At 35.1% G+C, this 19,884-nt stretch overlaps 3 protein-coding genes across 6 annotated transcripts in view; 1 reads left to right on the top strand and 2 right to left on the bottom strand.

Moving 5' to 3' along the window:
- Positions 1-19,884, top strand: part of LOC134842821 (uncharacterized) — a 235,648-nt gene that overhangs the window by 97,589 nt on the left and 118,175 nt on the right. The gene's annotated exons all lie outside the window — the stretch shown is intronic.
- The window catches only part of LOC134841136 (uncharacterized), a 56,045-nt gene continuing 36,694 nt past the window's right edge, over positions 534-19,884 (bottom strand). For all 4 annotated transcript variants that reach the window (XM_063856924.1, XM_063856925.1, XM_063856927.1 and 1 more), the window contains exons 4-18: positions 18,151-18,349; positions 17,582-17,852; positions 8,031-8,141; positions 7,231-7,393; positions 6,701-6,773; positions 6,027-6,112; positions 5,750-5,845; positions 4,753-4,890; positions 4,426-4,493; positions 4,210-4,301; positions 3,560-3,653; positions 3,187-3,382; positions 1,815-1,923; positions 1,077-1,151; positions 534-778 (exon numbers count right to left, since the gene is read on the bottom strand). In XM_063856924.1, coding sequence (XP_063712994.1) covers positions 574-778; positions 1,077-1,151; positions 1,815-1,923; positions 3,187-3,382; positions 3,560-3,653; positions 4,210-4,301; positions 4,426-4,493; positions 4,753-4,890; positions 5,750-5,845; positions 6,027-6,112; positions 6,701-6,773; positions 7,231-7,393; positions 8,031-8,141; positions 17,582-17,852; positions 18,151-18,349 — 1,976 coding nt within the window. In that variant the 3' untranslated portion in view covers positions 534-573. The remainder of the gene's footprint in view (positions 779-1,076; positions 1,152-1,814; positions 1,924-3,186; positions 3,383-3,559; positions 3,654-4,209; positions 4,302-4,425; positions 4,494-4,752; positions 4,891-5,749; positions 5,846-6,026; positions 6,113-6,700; positions 6,774-7,230; positions 7,394-8,030; positions 8,142-17,581; positions 17,853-18,150; positions 18,350-19,884) is intronic.
- Positions 10,781-13,654, bottom strand: LOC134841137 (uncharacterized). Its single transcript, XM_063856929.1, has 4 exons — positions 12,802-13,654; positions 12,068-12,228; positions 11,306-11,726; positions 10,781-11,111 (listed from the first exon to the last, which is right to left on the bottom strand). Exons 1-4 carry the CDS (start codon positions 13,446-13,448, stop codon positions 10,832-10,834), a joined length of 1,509 nt encoding a protein of 502 aa, XP_063712999.1. The 5' UTR covers positions 13,449-13,654; the 3' UTR covers positions 10,781-10,831.

Raw genomic sequence — 19,884 nt, 5'->3', positions numbered from 1 at the left:
TCTGGTTTCGTCATTTTTCGTTTGTTGAACAGCTCATTGGTAAACCGGTTTGAGTTAACACTCAAAATTAGTGGTGAAAAAATGAAGAAACCAAAGGGTTCCCCTTCGGTACTATTTTGTGACATCAATTTTAGGCCAACAAACCCTATAATTTTTATGAAACCGCCTTTGGCGCTATTATATATTATTTTTGAAACGGTAAAACGTAATTTTTTGCTCAAAAAAATCCAAAAAACACCCAAAAACCTGATTTTTACCTGATTTTTTCAAAAATTTGCTGGCGGCGCAAAACGTTTTTGTCTTTTGTCTAATTAGAGTCTTTATACTGTTTTGGGAGTAAAGGAAAATCACTTTGGTCAACCTAGATTTGAAAATCCGCCCCCTCTTCGAGAAAACCCTAGATCCGCCACTGATTGAAAGATTTAGAGAATCGAAGCTACCCTCAATCGCGCCTCACTTATTCGTTATTATGCAACGCATTCAAATAAACATTTTTAATTTTAATATGAAAAACAGAAAATCAAGCTACAAAGAGGATTTTTAACTAAGCAAAAATATTAAGTTTATAGAAGTCTACAAGGTCTGCTGTGCAGAATTCAGTAAAGACAGAGCGTTGTGTAGATGATTTCTAATGACAGATTCGGTTTGAACCCGAATGGCCAATCTCCACAGGTGTGAAGAAGATGAGTCACTCTTGTCCTCTTCATCATCTTCGCGGTTTGAATGTGACTTGTGTAGGTGGATCATTTGTTGTATTCTGTCCAGGTGTAGACCATATCTAGAAAAAAAAAAACAGTTTCTAGCAACTAGATTTTTTTCTTAAAATTTTCGCGTCGGAAAAAATTGTTTCAGTTATTATGTAGTAGCATTCGGAATAGCCTCTGCTGAGTATTAATGGCCGTTTATTGAACTCATGATACGTTTCACAAGAAAATATACTTTTTAATCGGCCATTTTGCTGTTAAGCTCCTAAAAAGTTTAGTTCTGCTGAAATTAGAAAAATAACAACGTGAACAGCTCGTATGTTGGTCTTAATAATTTAATAAATAGTTTAATTGTTGTTATACAAATCCTACTCTATTAAAATGGGCTCTAGACTGTAGAAAGAAGTGGCAAACAGGCGCTGGTTGATGCTTTTCGCCTCCGTCCCACTGAAACACAAACGAACTTCCTCATTTTTTGGCAATATTTAACATTTTTGGAGCTTGTTTTTTGTCAGTTGCTTCTTAAAGCAAGTTTAAAAAAACTAAGAGTGGTCAAAATAATAATCTATTCATTCGAAATATTTGAAAAGCATTGAAAGTATAGCTGCAGCCTATAGTTTTTAGAAAATAAGGTATATCAAAGTCAATAAATTGTTTGAAATTTCTTTAACTTCCATATGGTCAGTATAGCTTGCCGACCCCTCCGTCAATGCTGATTGCTAAATTTTTCCAAAGGGTCCCCCTTTGTTTTAAATTTATGATATCCATTTTTGGCTGGCTAACCTCAAAAATTTTTCTACAGGCGCCTTTGGCGCCGATATAACTAAATTTGAGGGAAGAGAGCGCGCCGAAAACGCACTTTTTTTGTCAAAGTTTTCCAAAAAGTACCCAAAAACGCCTTTTTTTGCTTCTTTTAATGAAATTTTACCTGCGACGCAGAAATTTTTTGACAAAATAGGGAGGGTCCTTAGAGTTTTTTCGGAGAGCTCCGAAAATCAAATTGGTCGAAACAAAAAAAGTCCGCCCCCCCCCTACCGCCAGAAAAATTTCTGCACCACTGCATATTATGTAACAATTTTGCCCCCATCAACCCCCCCCCCCTTATACTACCTGACTGAGTGGGTGGGCGCAGTGAAGTCTAGGAATGCGTGTATATGTGTGGCCTCCATCTGAAGTCGGTCAATCACACCACTGATATCGCTTCCCTCTCCGAAATCGGCTGATAAAGCAGAACAGTTTTTAATACATTTTTTAAAAGTACATATAGTGCAGGCTTAAGCCATCAGGACAAAAAAATTGAAAGTATAAAACCATTTTAATCTTCCCGAACTTTTTGCGGCTCATTAAGGCAACACTTTACTTTTGTAAAGATCAAAAAAAATGTATTCTAAAACGACCCATTTTAAGTGGGCCCAAATCTAGCAAAAAACATAACTATGTTTTCTTGATTTTTTTTCGGATCCGGTTAACAATCTCCCACTTTTCAGAAAAGGGGGAGGGATTGTTAAGTAGATTAAGTTAGTAGATTTCGACAGATCAGAATGCAGCAAACTTAGAATTCTCAATACAAAGCTTTAGTGCTAATTTACTGTATTTATTCATAGGGGTGGAGATTCTTTAATAGATACCATAAGGGGGAAAGAGATTGGTAAATAGATCCGTTTTTTCTGCAAACTTTTGGGAAAAAACCTTCATGAGAAAAACGCATTTAACATTTTTGTTCAACCCTCCGTAAATTTCGAGATATAGCAAGATTTTTGTGTTTTACAGCTGGTATACCACACACTATCTTACATGAACTTAAATTCCGCATAAACTGCTTGTTAAATACTTTCATTTTTTTTATTTCTTCAAGTTTTCTATCTTTAGCACTAAATAGTGTCTCTCATTCATCTTTTTTTTTCAAGTTCAAATCATGCTAACTAAGTAGTCATATCTTTTCCTTATGCGACTCACATTTTAACACTTACTATTTGTTAATGACAATCTCCAATTTACATTTCATCTTATTTTTTCGCCAAAAACTACTGGACACCAATTCAAACGCAGTCGGAGCATTCATGGCTGTGCTCTGATAAAGGAGAAGTCTTGTTTTATACTCTCTGCTTAACAAGTCGTTTCCTAGACCAGGAAACAACAAATGCTTAAAGTTTTCTGTTTTCCTTCCGCTCTCTGAATTGATGAAATGGAGTTTTTTTTGTTGAATTTTGCTTTGTTTACGTTTTTTCCTCTGGTTTTATTTCCCTTTAAAACGGCGCATTTAACAACCTTGATTATTACACTATTTATCTAGTTATGTAGTCAACGAATTCCCACTCAAATTTATTTTTAGAAAAAAAAGAGACTTCGTAAAAGACATTTGAACTCTTCAGGGCTTGACCTGATACGATTAGTCTTGTTAAATATTTTTCTTGTGTAGTATAACTATAAGTAGTCTTGTTAAGCTAGTAATAATTGTCACTTTTTGCGCTCTCTTTTGTACCTGGTAGTGCCTGTTTGATGGCATGAGTGACATCTACTACGTTGAATGGTAGAATGGGGTCACTCGTCATCATCAGCAGAAGTCTTACTGCCACTTGACTCAACTGATGAAGTAACAGTTCAGCTGAGGGCTTCTTTCCTCCCTCCGCGGAGTCAGAGCCACTTTCACACAGCTGATTCATTGTCCACGAAGACGACTGAAAATTGTAAACAGACCATTGTTCCAAAAACATCATATTTTTAAAAAGATAACTCACTTGTTTTGAAGATTTGATCAGAAACGTCAAAAAAAGTTTCAACAAGTTCGCTTTCATTTTTTTTTTCGAGCGAGCATCATAAATGGTACCATGATCTAACTTTGCATATTTTCTGACCTTGTGGACTTTGAGGAATTGTAGGGACACAACAGATGTTTTTAATGTCCCCTGGATCAGCCTGGACAGAGAGCCCTCTTCTCCATAAGTCATTCTGCAAAACAAAATATAGTGGCATGCATTCAAGTCTGAGTAGAGCAATTGGACAACTAATATATTCCTCGCAGATGTTAACATATCTTAACTTATTGCCCGGCCACCAATTTTGGCGAAAAGCACTTCGGAAATTCAAAAGCCATAACAAAGTTTCAAAAAGCGGCCGACTGTATTATCATGTTATAATGTTTTCAGTCGTGGCTTCAATTCTATTTTTGATCATTTTCTAGTTTTGATTCTTCTCTGTTTACTCTTGATTACGTCTATTTTAGTGACATCTTTTTTATTATAAAACTATAATTACTATCTTTAGGCTGTTGAAATTATTTTCCCAAGTTCATGTGTTCAATTCTAATAATAGCTGTACGCGTACCCCCTAAAATAACTCGAAACAGTCTGCCGTATGACATGATGGAAGAGTCTTGGAAAAGGTGAAAATTGGAATAATATTCACTCACATTGAGAAGAGGTGATTTATCTTTACTATATGCTGTCAGTTGGTTGTTACTAAGAGAAACTATGTATAACAGGTGCCTACGTTTAGTTTTTCTAACCTGGGCACGGAATAATTAAATGGCAGGGGTTGTGGGTTGCAGTGGACCCATCTGTCATACAGAGTGTAAGCATCCGAATAGGGAGACAGAGCCTAGAACAGAGAAATTATACACTTCAATTCAAGGCTATTAGTTTCTTGAAAGTATGATGCAGTTACTGGAGGGAGGGGTGGGGAGGGTGGTGGGAGTGGTTGGGTTGAGGGTTGATGACTGTACCTGTTTGGACGCGAGATACACAGCTTGTTTCAAAGCAACTGAACCAGAAGCACTGAAGGTATCATGACCTGAAAAACATCAAAATTAGTCAAATTAAAAAATGGCCTGTTTAGTTTCTTCGCATATGATTTACTGTCGATAAAAATCAGATAATCATTTAATCTATCAAAAATGTTTTTCAAAATACACTGCAAATATTGTACACCGACCCCTGAGTATAAAGTCTTGTTTTTCTGAAAGCTCGTTGAAAAGCTGATCAAAGAAAACCCGAAATGTGTTTGTTATCAATCATACTTTATTTTTTAAACTAAACTAATTTTGAATGACCTTTTATGGGGTTGCTGAGATCTATGAATGTCTTGAGTTGTACATCGAGTAAGTCCTTGTGTGTAGTCACCCACTCCTGCAGCCCCAGTTTTGATCCATTCCAAACCAAAAACAAAAGACTTCGCAAGGGGCGCCAGCCTAAAATAATAAACAAGATTACAGTCCAAAAAGTGGTAAAATATTCCAGTTCAAAAAGTGGTAAAGACTAAATAGGAGTATTAGTCGCATTACAAGTAAAAACCGCAGTCCAAAAATTGACTTTTTTTAAAAGTATTTCCACGAAAGAAGCAACTAACACTGAACCTTTTAGAAGGCCTAAAACATGGCGGAAGCTTCATTCCTGTCATATTTTAGCTCTCTCGGTGAAAACAATGGGCTAAAATGTTCTATCAACGTCGACGCTCAAGATTTTACAGGCTTTTACAAAAATTTGTGTCACCAACGCCTAAAAAATGCAGGGGCGGATCTAGGATTTTCTCGAGGGGGGGCAGTTTTTCAAAAAAATTTTCAAAAATTTTGTCGACCTTTTTTTTTAGGTCGACCAAATTGATTTTCCGAGCTCTCCTGTAACACTAAAAAGACCCTGTTTTGGTCAAATTTGGTCAAATTCGCAGGTGAAATTTCGAAAAAACAAAAAAGGTGCTTTTAGGCACTTTTGGAAAATGTTGACCAAAATACCGCGTTTTTTGGCGCGCGCTCCCACCTCAAAATTGGTATATATTGGCGCCCAAGGCACCTTTAGGAAAATTTTAGGGTCCGTCACCACATATGGATATCTGAAAATATTACAAAGGGGGACCATTTGGGTCGGTAGGGGGTCGAATTCCTGAGGGGGGCGTTCGCCCCATCCCCTCTAAATCCACCCCTCCCAAGTTTTTTCAAGAGCAACAGTGTTAGATACGGCTTGATGAAACCGAGTACTAAGTCAACCGCCAATTTTTCTGAAGTGAGTAAGTCAATGACTCATTCTATGCAATGGTGGTAAAATGTATCATACCTCTCTTTTTGAGTTGCTCCATACTGTCCATAATTGTGGTGAGAAGTGACATGGAATTTTCATCAGTCCAACTTGCGCCAATAACTACCAGTTCGTCTGAAAAATGCTGAGATCAACGCGATTCTTTACAGAAGGATAATTCTGAAGGATAGTTTTCAACTTTTAGTGAGATAGATCTTGTAACCTTATATTTCAAGGTTTTATCATAGTATGTAGTCCTTAATAATAACTTCTCTGTTAACATATTTGAAAGAAATCTTTTGCTTCAATTATTCACCTTCAAACTTGGAGCCTCTGATGAATGCTTTGACGAAAGTGAAGTTTTGGCTGATTATCTTCTGCTCAACGGAGAGCTGAGTGTTTCTGAAACGAACATCCACTTTTCCTAAGTTTTTTTCGGTTTTAGTTTTTTTTCTCATTGAGTACGTTAATAATATCTGCAAACAAGCTCGAATCTAATATTTTTGCAAAGGGGTTATTAGTAACTGAGAGCATCTTTTGGATTGGTTTCTGGGCTGAGAACTGTTTCGTTGCCCGAAGCACGGATCATAGTGGGTGTGGATCGAACCAGCAAACTTCGACTGAGAGGTGGAGACCTTTAGTCACTTCGCAATCACTCCTCAACGACCCTATTTTGACAAAAATTTCTGCGCGCAGAAAAAAATATCTTTCGTGCAACTAGTAGTATTAAGAAAAAGCGACCATTCGCACCAAGCGACAAATAGTAGCTGAAGTTCTAACCCAGTGGCCTGGCTTTTCTGATAAAAATGTATCAGAAAAATGAGTTTTTTCGGGGGGGGGGGGGGCGCTAGCCTTCAAGTTCAATGCATATTGCTGCCAACCGCTCCTTAGAAGTTCGCGTAATTCGCTCCTTTATGGTTTGCGTAGTGAGTGGGTCGAAATCCTGCGAAGCAAAAAAAAGTCTAAATGTTTTTTATTTGATTTGCATACCGTTTTGTGAATATGTTGGGAATTGCTTGAGATACCACAACAAAAGGCACTGGCAATTTGTAGAGAGATGACTCTGAAAAATAAAATACTTTGATTGTTAAAAATTATGCATGTGTGTCATTAACTAATCAATTAAAAGCTACATTTTCAAAATTTCCTAGCAGGGGAGGATCTAGGATTTTAAGGGGGCGGATTTTTAAAGGGGGCGGAAAAAATTTGTCGATCTTTTTTTAGGTAGACCAAATTGATTGTCTGAGCTCTCCCAAATCACTATAATGACCCTATTTTGACCAAAATTTCCGCAGTTAAATTTTTGAAAAAGATACAGGCAATTTTAGGCCTTTTTTTGGAAATTTTTGACCAATAAATCGCATTTTTTCGGCACGCGCTCCACCCTCAAAATTAGTATATTTTGGCGCCGAAAACATTTCTTGTCCGTAATAACGACAGGATAGTCTGATAATTAATCCTGGGATAACAAAAAAATATGCTCATTTTACAATACATATTGAGAAAATACAACTAGTTACCAAAAGATGATTCATATACTGTGCCATTTGTTGCAACAAGACTGCTCTTTATTGGCTCGTCAGGGTTCCGAATGTGTTCTTGTTGTCTGGCAATCGATGGTGATCCTAAGGATCTGTTGAAGGCGATGAGCAACTCCACCCTCGGCGACCACAAAAGCGGTACCTGAAAAAGTTACTCAGCTCTTTCCTATCGTAGCTCCCCTTATTATAGTACTAGTGTAGCAAAAAACAATGAGCGTTGTTAGTCGGGGAGTTATAAAGGGAAAGAGTCGAAATTGGTGCAGCTGTTGATGGCTTTAAATTTGAATTCGAATAATCAAATGACGCGCTTCCTGATGAGAACTAGTGTCGTGATTTTAAAAAAAAAAAACAGGTTTAATAGTTATAAGCATTAATTTTTGAAATTGAACTTATTTTTTTAATGCTATCTCTCATTCTCAAGCAGACTCTGGTATAAATGCTAAACCGAAGCGAACCAAATTATATGTCTCAAAGCTCCTGAATCAGGGTCAAATTTAAAACGGAGTCGGGAGGGGGACACTCTTCTCCATTTTCAGGGATTCTCGGGATTTTCTTTGACATCATAGGGTCTTTAAAGTACTTTGGGAAACTCAGAAAACCAAATCGATCAATCTAGAAAAAGTCAACATTTTTGAAAGCTCTTGAATCCCCCTCAACTTAAAAAAAAAATAGATCCGCAGTTCTGAATAATACTTCGCTCGTTACTTGGAACCAGTATAAATTAATCATGTTCGAATATTTGTTAATAGCTCCTGGAAAATTATACTATTATGACTCGCCAGTGTTTCAGTGCTCTCGGAGTATCCACACAGCAGGATCGTTGGAGAAACAAATGTGTTCACTGCGTACTCTGCCAGGCGCTCACAGTTGCCAATATCCACTATAAGACCCTAAAACAAACTTTTGTTACCATTATTCTAGTTTTTTCCTTCGACAGTGCGAACATTTCTGTGTTAATAGTTGCAGCTAGCTGCTTTGCAAAGCAGTCCGTCCAGATGTTACGGTCATCAGTTTGTTCATCGAAAAAAAAAGTTATTAAGGGAAGCTTGACTTTAAGTATAAATTGCACGAACTGTCGGCAGAAACTTCTAAGCACATTTAATAAGGAAAAAATCAACTTTCTAACGAAAAAAAAATATTGTGGCACTGTGGTAAAATTGAAAAGTTTTGCAAGTTTATTGCTAAAACTAAATTAACAAAAGATTCGTTCAGTACTTTATTCCGATATACTAGAAGTTCCATCCATTTTTTATTGTTCCAACTTTCGAAGAAAGTTAGTTTTTATAATTGGGTGTTTTTGAGTCAACTATGTATGAAAAGATTTATTTATTTTTGTTCCGACTTCCAAAAAAAGTGAGGAATATATATGCTCGGGATGGTGGTTTTTTATTCGAAACAATTTTACAAAAATCTTGATCTGCTGGGGCCTAGCCCCTATAGTATCCTGCCACGCGCGGTGAATTACAAACTCGTTCCAAATTGAAGTGAGGCAGATTCCTCAACATATAATAATGCCAAACACACTTGTAGCATCAATGCCACACACCTTATAATTGAAGCACTTAAATTTTAACATAATCAGCTCAAATTTCATAGGTTTTGGAAATAATTAATTTACCAAAAACTAGTCGAGACTATTTCAACTGCAGTCAGAACATTCAGGGCTTTGATTTGATACGAGCTGTCTTGTTAAATAAATGCTGCATAATTTACTCATGAGTCCAATTGTTTTGAGCGAGGTAGATGTGAAGGAAAAAAAAACAGTTTACGAGAGTACAGTTCACAAAACTTGAAACGCTTGTATCAATGCAAAATCTAAAATGGCCCGACTACAATTTGGAATTTGGGGTATCTAAAGCAAATTTTATAAGTGATGTCAAAATACGTTTTAAAAATAGAAAATGAAAATTTTTAAAATCGGAATGTGTTCTCATTTATGGGCGATTGGTTTCTGAGCCGAATTCAGTCGTCGCTTTGCAGCGCGCTAAAAAATTGAAATTTTGAACATTTTTTTTTTAAATCAGTGAAACAGGTAAAACCTTCAGATTTGAGCTCAAGGCTTTGCTGTATTTCAGATAGTATGAAAATTTGCCTCAAAACGCATCATAAAACTCAAGAAATCGCAATGAAAAAACTCCTCAAGTAACAACTAGCTACTTTTCTCAAAACTTTTTATGTAACTGGAAAGGTATTGTTATCCTAAGCTCAATTTTATAAAGATATTTCACCTGTGTTCGTTTTGGTAAGGTTATGGGGCTTAAAGATTGCCTTTTTGACTGGTTTTAATCAATGAAAACGCAAAATGCAAAAAATTTCGTGCTACAAACTTTTATGTGGAGATTTAATCCGCCCTAGAAATCGTTCCAAAACGAATTGAGGCATGCCATTTGGTCTATGTAAGACTTTGCTACATGCGAGATACATCATTTTGTTCTACACAAAGCGTGTGGGGGAATGATAAAAAAATGAGTTTTTCAGTTTTTTGGAAATGTCATCCATTGTTTTTAAAACGAACAGTTACTCAATAGACCTTAAATTACAGTCGGAAAAAGCTTCGCTCTGATGCGAGCAGTCTCGTTCATTTTTCTTTTCTAAACGATTATGACATTTTCTTAGTTTTATTGCGCCTGTTTCCTGTTTATAAGGCCCGACATGAAAATCGACCAGGGTCCCCAACGGTCTGCAGGTTTGATACACGAATTCACCAGTTTTTCGACAATATATACGTTTAATTATACGATTTTTTTCGGCACAAAGTTACTGCCATTAAAAGTTTTTTAAAAAAGTTTTTGGACTTATTTTGATTCATTTGAACACAAAACTTACCAAGAAACAAAAGTTTTGTCGATATCCGTTCAAATAACTGAAAATTTTTTGTGGCTTATTCAAACCAAATTAAAAATTTTATGAAACAATACGCAGAAAAAATTGAAAAAAGCCAGTCAAAATCCAATTGATTTGAAAACTAAAGAAAGAAGTTTTGTATCAATTTACAGTTGCCAATGCTATTAAATTACATAAAGTTTCGATGCAAGGTCAACGAGATTCAGGAGAGTCGACTAAAGTCAAACAGGGTCAACTGAAGTCGACAGAGTGGCGCAAAAACGGTGAGCAGAGTCAGCAGTGGGTAAGGTTTGGCTCTCGAAGTAGACACGGATATTCTTCGAGCCATACAGTCGGTAAATAATTTGTCCATCTAAAACTGGGAATTAGTCTAACAGTTGTTGTAAAACTTTTCTAAAACTCCAATCATACAATATTCATTAGGAAATTATAAGAAAAAAAATCACATTAAATTTACTTAACTAACCAAAAATCTCCTCCTACATCATTATTTTATCTGTTTCAAAACCTGTTTCAGGACAAAAAAAATTCGAAACAAACAAACGTCAGTTTTAAATTTTGGTCCATAGCGCAATCCACATATAGTAGTTTTCATGAAATAATAGTGAACTTTTTTTGAGTGAAGATGGTGTTTTGTGCGAAGATTTTAAACACTGAGTTGCTTTTCTTAGGAAAAAAAACTAAATCAGAAATAATGATTGATGAATTTATTAAATATAAATTTGAATTGAAATATTTAGTAAATTCCTCTGACAGAGTAATCAAACAGCACTTGGTTTATCTTTCCGAAACCCTGCAAATATCCCTTCAATTTTTTCTCCGTCAATTTATCGACCGACACTTTGAACTTCACATCTAACGTGCAGCTGGACACTCTGTGCTCACACTCAACAGTGTAGACTCGGAACCAATCTTTGATCACGCGTTTCCACTTTTCTTCACACCTTTTTGACTCCGTGTCTTTCCATTCGTCGTCATACGAAGTTGCCGTCGGTTCCAGAACACTTTTCAGATACCTTCGGGGTGATATTATACAATACGTGACGTTTCAAGCGACAAAACAGTAATAGTTTGTCCATTATGGCCTTGTTAGATAAATGGTATATAAATAAATAAAGTAGTTGTAATAAAAGTACAGCCAGCATGCGAATGCTACACCGCGACCTTAAAAGGAACCAAAACTTTGCCTAATATTGTATAATATCCCCACCTCTCCACTCCTTTTTTCTTGCAGTCACACCTACTGTCTTGTATCCAGGCCTTCACTTCAAACTGCGAGTATCTAGGGTTCTCTATTCTGTAAAAATTTGGCTCTTGCTTCTTGCTAACAGGTCTATATTGGTATCCAGGGTTTTCGTCGTTTAGGACCCCAGGAGCTTTTAGTAGACTTATCCTCAAACCCTCGTCTTCCCGAGCCGGAGACGCCTTGTCTTTTGGGTTCTGCAGAAGCTGCTGTTTATACATGTAGAATTCTCTGCCCAGTTTTAGGTGGTCTTCGTTTTCGCCGATGAATTTAGTGTTTTCGTTTCTGAATGCTGAGTAATCTCCGTCGCTGTAGATTTTTCGTAGTGGCTTATCTGTGACAAGGTTTAGCAGATCAAAGTTGTAAGACGAGGGAAATTTCTTGTTTTCTGATTTGGCAACAGGATTGGTCAAAAACGCGTATTTTGTTGAAAAATTGGAAGCTTATGGCCTCCAGATATTCGGCGTGTTAAAGTTTCTTTTCTTTCTTATAAAGTATCATTCGAAGCCCATATTAGGCCGGATACACATCGTCGGAATTGAACAATTTGCAATTTTATTTGCAGTAACTCAGTTGTTCAGAATTTATGTATACTTCTGTTAAAACCTAATAAAGTTGATTTTTTTAGCCCACTTCGAATCCTGTTTTAATTTTTACAAAAAAAAAAAACTTATTGCCGTAAATAAAAAATACACTTTTTGTTTTGTTACGTCATCGCGTATGACCAACCCTGTTTGGCGCCCTGTCTTCCGATATTCAGAATGGCAGTGGTGTCTTTGGACTTGAAGACGGCGTCTGATGACTCACTGCTGCTAACACTCCCCGCAGTTTTGTTGATCTTCCCGCGCGAGACTGATCCACGTCCACTACCTGACGCGCTTTTTCTACTCCTTGAGATAAAAAAAACGCTACAAGTTGATACGAAAATAGCGCAAATTGTTCCCAACACAGCGACACTATTGCAAAAAAATGGAAAAACGAAATTGAAAACTCATTTTTTCTTTTTAGCCGCTTTTAATATATCTTCATATCAGATTGTCTTAAAAATACAACGGACCCTTTATGAAATCCCTTAGAATTGTAATGGACCCCCCAAAAGCCATATGTATGGAACTTGAAAATTGATGGAATGGGAAAAATTAACCGAAATTTTATAAGAGCTAGTTACATATGTTTCAATTTGTATACCACGACATATTATGAAGGTGACAATCAGGAACACAAACGAGTTTTTTCAGGAGGTGATTCGTTTGTATTAAACAATTTTCTCCATAAAGAATAAGATTAAGTAAGAGACGTCATTAAAAAGATGAGGTTTTGATGTAATAATCTCGCTTGATTTGAGGTACCTGAAACCGCTTGAAAGACAAAAACGCCCTACACAGTAGCTCATTCCCACTCTTAAATTGGTCGGAACAAAAACTTCGTGAATAAGTGTCGCCTTAAATTCTATGGCTAATTACCTCAAGTCAGCATGACTTCTTCTCGATGAGTCATGTCTGTTCTCCTTTTCTAAATAGGAGTTCGCCGTGTTCCTCTCCTGCTCACCTTGTGCTCCCTCTCGCAATGATGCCTTCGAGTACCGAGTCCTCTCATTCTCTTGTCGTCTCGTATTTTGTTCACGTATCGCTAGATCCGAACTGCTCCTTCGTTTCGAAAACTCCTCACTTATTTTTGAATCGATTTTCGAATCATATCTCGGCTCTTCGCTGTATTTTCTTGCTTCGGGTTTTTTAATCTCGCTTATTTTACGATCGTCGAAACTCAAATAATCTGATGAGAATTTTTTTGCGTTCATTAAGCCGTCTTTCATCATCAACATAGATCCAGATTCATTTGAAGAGGAAGGCGATGACGTTCTAATGTTCTTAGCCAGGTGTGCTTTTTGATTGTCTACGTCACCATTGCCAGCTGACGACCTCTCGCTATTTCTCTGAAGATTTATAACAGTGTTGTTAGTATTTGCGCCGGCGGAACTGGAGTTTAGATGCATGATCGGAGATAATTGTTCAGTTCGACCAACCAAGCTGTTTTCATATTTTCTGTCTGATTTTTGTTCTGGCGAGCCTAATGCAATCTGTAGTACTTCGGTCGAGTGACTATGGTCCATATCAATTACAGATTAAAAGCGTCTGATCACTCAAACTTGTCTCAATTATACGAAATATTATGAAGAGATGATTTATATATGAATATAAAACTGTGGAATTTTGAGCAGTCTCAATGAAAAAGTTACATATTTTACGAGTTTTTGTACATAATAATAAAAGTAAAATTGTTGGCTTTTGATTACTCTTAATGAAAATATTACATATGTTATAAGTTTTGTACATACATAATAACGTGCGTTCAAAAGGAGCTCAAGAAAGCTGTAATTTACGTTCAGTTCAAAAACATCAGAAAATATTACATTTAACAAAATTAAGTTTTACCAGCTATGGCACATAACTTCAAGCTAGATGTTTCAATGATTCGTGAAGATTTTTATTGCTTTTAAATGTCATAGTCTTCATTTTTTGCACTTCAGACAAAACATTCAAACGGCTATTTAACCACGCGAAGCAGTTAATATTAAGCTTGTTTGCTTGCATTTTTAAATTAGAGCGGATCCAGCAATTTTTCGAGGTGTGGGAGAACAATTAGCAAAATTTTTTTAAGGAAAATTGACGGCCTATATAATGTGGACCGAAATAATTTCATGGCTCTCCTTAAAAACCAAAAAAAAAATAAGCTAACAAAATTGCAAACAAAGTTCTGAATCCGCCCCCAAATTTTACGATCATCAATTTTTTCTGTTTGTGGAGTACGGTGATTTGGCAATTCTACTGCGTCTATAAAAATAAAAATGACTCCTTAGGGGATGAGTTTATTTGGTATTAGGAGTCTCATATTCCCTATATTTTTCGCTGTCTACGAAGGAGCGGCAAGGAGGGCGCCTAATAGAACCAGTGTGTCCATTACTTTGTTTCTCTTTTCATGTGACCCCAGCTGATGCTCATAATAGCTTATAAGATATAAGATATCATAGCTTATAAGATATGATAGACTACTAACTAAGTTGGCAATCAATTGCAGGGTCTTTCAATTCCCAATAGACACCAAAGTTAATGGATTTTTTTTATTTTTCTTGTTCTCTCAGATTAGCAATTGTGATAAATCAAATCTTTCTTTTGTAATGTAACTTGAAGTAAAACATGAAAACGTTTATATCAGTGAATCAGTTGCATATATGGATTTTTGATTTCTTTATTCCAATTTTGAGAGGCAAGGATAAATTTAGAATTAAATGCCAACCAAATTGTACTAAAATGCAATTATTTAAAGAACGAAATCTCTCAGTACACCAGAATTGCATGTCTCGCAAAATTTTGCTTTCTTCTGAACTGCAGCTCGAAGTGAAAAAAAAGTTTTCCTGCTCAAAAAAGTTGCATACAACCCAATAAAAGAAAAAAGCCCATTATACAGTATCCATATGTGCAAAGTGTATTGTATGCTTTTTTCAAAATTCCATATAAGAAAAAAGCTCATCATGCAGTGTTATCCCGCATCCAGTTTCAAGCGTTAATAATCGATTATAATATGATTTTAGTACCAATCTTATGAAAATTGAGAAAAAATTGATTTTAAACAATTAATAATCGACTATAATCTCTCTTTTTGAAATCAAATATAATCAATTACAATGCATTATAAACGATTACAATCGATTCTTTTTATCCAAACTTCTAGTTTATTTGTTTTGCAGAAAAATCAATTATAATCAATTATAAGAGAATAAAATCCTTTTGTTCGCCCATTGTTTTAGACCTTCCACCTGAATTACTTATATTTTATGCTTTTTGTAGACGTTGATTTATGTGAAAAATAGGAGAAATGTTTTAAAAGTTTTCAAATCAATTCAAATTTATAATGTTTTTTTTTCATTTATTCTTGAATATGATTGTTTCATGATGCACATTTTAAGTTTTTTGACCACCAAAATATCAGCACACTGCTATAGTTTCTTGATTTATGTAGAAGAGTTATATTTCATCTACCGCGGGATTTTTTCAACTAATATGAAGGGATCTCTATAAAACTTTTGTTTCGTGGTAAAACTTTGTGTTCAGATGAAGCAAAGACTGACAAAACATCTCACTTTTAGAGATTTTTGACAGAAAAAAGTATTATAATCTGTTATAATATCTTGAAAAATATTATAAGGGATTATGTAATATTATAAAATATTATAAGAGATTATAAAAGGTTATATGAGATTATAAGAGATTTTCAGAAAAATTATAATCAATTATAATTGATTATAATTTATGTTAATGTATTGAAATGTCACGAAAAATTACATCATTAAATGGATTATAAATTGTTTAAGCGTCTATATTTGGCGCATAAAATTAATTATTATTTTGATTAAAAAAAACAATTATAATTGTAGTACAATAGATTATTTTCTCTTTTTACTGAATGCGGGATGCTCTAACTAGCAATATAACACTATCAGATATGGCTTATACCAATTAGACCACAAGCCGAACTTATAAAATGTTCGATATTGAGAAAAAAAAGATAAAACAATTTTTTGCATTTTCGACCCTCAGCTGGGAATGCACAATTTTATACAACTCTTAATGATTTGCATTCTTAAAACGATGATGAGTTTTACACATAAAATAAAGTTTGATTGCAGTTTAAGCAGTCACCTGAAATTGTAATTTTAACATGTTTCTCATCTTCAAAGTAAAATCTGACCTACATAACATGATTTCAAACCTGATCTTGATTAAAAACGTTGATCGTTAAGCATTTGTTAAATTTTCCTAAGTATAAATTTTTTCAACATAATTTGCCAAATCTGGTGAAAAATATATTTAAGTAACTCCAATAGACCGGAGAAAACTTGAAGAGCACTCAACATTCGTAAAACAGCAAAAAATTTATTAACGAATAAAATTAATTCTCTGCTTATAAATATTTGTCAACAAGTCATAATAAGGTCAAGCCATTAAAATTAATCCAAAAAGATTAGCAAAGATGAGAAGCCAGAAAGTTTGCAAGTTTTACAGAAGTTTTCAAAGTTGAGTGCTGCTGATTTTTTGAAAAAAGAAATTTGTATAGTTTTTTGGCCAGTGTGCTGCATCACGTTATATAGGAAAGATCTGAAGCTTTGGGTGCTTCTTTTCATGCACTTTTCATAATACGAAGACTTTTGCACCAATTAAATTATTTTGAAGCAATTTTCTTGTTTTGAGCTGTGATATAAATGCTGAAAAATTTTCACTATCAGTCCACCCTTTTAAATTTTTAATTGAAGGCGAGATGATAATATAATTGTTCCGTTTATCGAAGAAAACAGCATATTTATGCTCGGTGTGGTTTTTTTATTCAGTCAATTATCGCAATCGAAACAATAATTTTTGGCAAAAATTTTTATGCACCATTGAAGATGTCGACTTCTTGAGTTCATTTTTTTTGGAAAGTTCTGGGGGTTTAAGAGTTGCCAAATTGGCCATGTTCTGTACTAAATTATGCGCGTTTTGAAGAATTTATTCGTATCCCGCTCAACAAAATTATTCCAAACTGAAATGAGACTAGCTAATTGGTCATATTAATTTCGTACGACTCAAAAATTTACATTTTGATATTGTCCAAAATGTATTGGTTTTCAATATTTTTTCCCAAAAATCTATTAGATATGAATTAAGGGACAATCAGAACAATGAAGACTTTGCCCTGATATAAGAGCAGTCTTGTTTTAGTTATTGATTGATTATTTTGAGAGTTACACTTTCATACTGTCTCAAAAAAGGAAGTCAGCATAATCTGTGTTGCTGAAACTATTTAAAAAATCCAGTTTTCTATTTTTTTCCTTTTTTATGACTCAAGATGGGCATTACATATGGTGCAAAATAAAGTTTAAAAAAGAACATGATTTTCTACTACTAAATTTTTCGACGCAAAAAAAATTTGAAATGCCTTGAAACTTTTTTTGAGGTTTTTCGGGAAGGATTATTGATTATACTAGCAAAAAATCATGTAACTCTATTTTTTTCAATATCTTATATGTGAGTCAAACTTTAGTTGTAGCTGGATTCAAATTGGACAAGAGTTCAAAAAACCAGAACATCAAGATTGAAACTGGATTTCCGTTTTAAAACCCTTGGGTCCAAAAGTGGCATTCTTTATGAAGCTTAAACATAAGGAATTTTTTGAAATATATCAGATTCTATTGAAATTAAAGAAACTCACGTAAAACTGCTGTTTATTGGGCTCCAAGATTGTTTCCATCTGCAGAAACCGAGTGACTTGATCGCCAGGCTGGCCTGGAATGGATAGATTGACAGCCACTGGCAGATAGACTGGAACAAAATGCCTCTCTTCAATCAACATCGAGTTCCACCCGAGGTCAAACAGTTCCATATTCCGCAGTACATACTCGCCCACTGAAGAAGAAGAAGAAGAAGAAGAAGAAGAAGAATCGGACGAAGAGTTCCGCTTGCCTCTTGTAAAAGATCTGAAGCTGAAAAAAAAAATCTGCTGCAAAAAGACTTGAACAAAATTTTTGTAAAACATCAGCGTTTGCTGCAGCAGTGGTTTAAGTCACTCTCGGATAGCACTGGATCTATAAAATACCTATGCCTTTTGAGGGTTTAAGAAAACTTGAGAGAAATTGACTCGTTGGAACTTTTTTAGTCAACGCATCTCAGTCTCAACTCTTTGCGACATCAACTCATTCCTCAATTTTATGAAAACTTCATAATTTAACATTCATTCAATCACGTCCTAGTTTTGAAAGTTCAAACTCAAACCGGACTCACCCGATATGAGTGACAGATGTCGGTTGTCGGAAGCCCCCTGCCTCAGCCAATATTTGATCGAATTTGGCCAGCCACTGCTCACTCTGTCCCCTTTCTATGCTCCCTTCGCACTCCTGCTCCCCCCACGATGCCACCACACTCCCAATGAACAGTCCCCCCACCCCACAGATGAAACCCAGTGCAAGGGTGATACAGAGACCTGAACAAAAGCACTTACTTATAAATAATTAGAACTGCCGATTGTTGTCGAGCAAAAATGAATGTCGAAAAAAGCACCTAAGTACTTTCGGGTAACTATTAATCTCTACGTTCACTATTAATCACAACTTTTTTTTATCTCTACGTTCAAGAAGAAAGTGATATCTCGGAATAAGACTTCTGCTAAAAACGAAGTCAAATCTTTTCATGAAATAATTACAGCTCTCAAGAGTTATAAAGTAATGTTTAGATGTCAAACATAATAATATAAAAAATAACGCATTAATTTTAAACTAAATTATCAAAAAACTGGTATTATATATATTTTGCTGATAATTTTTTGCTGATACGTATACATGTTTTTCGTTACTTTTGTGTTATTTCCAAAATCTTTCGCCTCCTCATGGTGGGAACTGCTACGGTGAAATCGATGACACCGTTCCGTTTCCGCGAAGGAAATAAGGGCCTCCCATCAGTTGTGCACCAGGGGTCGGGGGTAAAAAGGAAGTATTCTATCAACGCGCGTGGTCAGAAAAAAACTACAAATATAACTCTACTTTTTTTCTAACTGACTTAATAGCCAATGATTTTGAGGTAAAAAAACTTAATTGCTCTTGATTTTTTTGTAATCATTTAAATGGATATGAGAAGAACAAAAAAGTTGTTTTACAAAAGAAAATCAAATGAGAGGGAATATATTTTCAGGATGCTGGAAGCAGGAACTGATACCTGGACGCTTTTGAAACTACTATTCGTCTACTTTTCTTTTTTCAGTTTTTTTTTATTTTCGGAAAAACTCTAATTTTATTACGAGGCCAACCTAAGCATTTTGTGAATTGAAAGCGGATTCGCAACAAGGACGCTCGTTTTGTTCTTCTTTTGTTATTTCATTCTCTTTGATCGTGCAACATGTTTAAAGACTTGTCTCTGGAATCCATGAACATACAGACACAAAATTGTGCGCCTATCGAGTGCACAGTTTGGCTTGATTTTGTACAATTTTTTTTTGAAAAGTTAGTAAATTTTATTGCTTCCAATATCAGATTTCCTGGAGAAAAAAATGATTTTTTTTCATTTTTTCAGTACGTAAATGGAAATTGTTTTATTTGCTCGAGATTAGAATAAAAATCAAAAAATCAAGACAATTTTTTTCGACATCGAAAAAAATTGTTTGTAGGATTTTGAATTCCGCTTAAATCACAAATTATAGGATCTTATTAGGATATATCATCGCTTGACACCTTCCGACTATCATTTGTGGTAGTCGATTTTGCGTGGAATGGTTTTTAAAAAAAATTAAAACCAACCCGAAGAGAACATTTTAAGTTGTCGAAACAAGGATATCCCAAAATGCCTGTTGCTGTGCAGTTAGCACTGAAAGTGCCGACCGGAAATTGGAGAAGAAACTAGACAGATATTTCTTTTTTTTCAATTTCTATCACATTTGTGCCTGCTTTTAGTCAATCAATTAGAAGTTTTGATAAAAACAGCAATGGTTTTTCCTATCTGCAGTTTTTCTTCTCAAACAGTGACAAA

Source organism: Symsagittifera roscoffensis, chromosome 3, assembly GCF_963678635.1.
Source record: "Symsagittifera roscoffensis chromosome 3, txSymRosc1.1, whole genome shotgun sequence".
Taxonomy (NCBI): Eukaryota; Metazoa; Xenacoelomorpha; order Acoela; family Convolutidae; genus Symsagittifera; species Symsagittifera roscoffensis.
The sequence above is the reverse complement of the archived record's forward strand: the minus strand, read 5'-3'. Positions and strand labels throughout refer to the sequence as shown.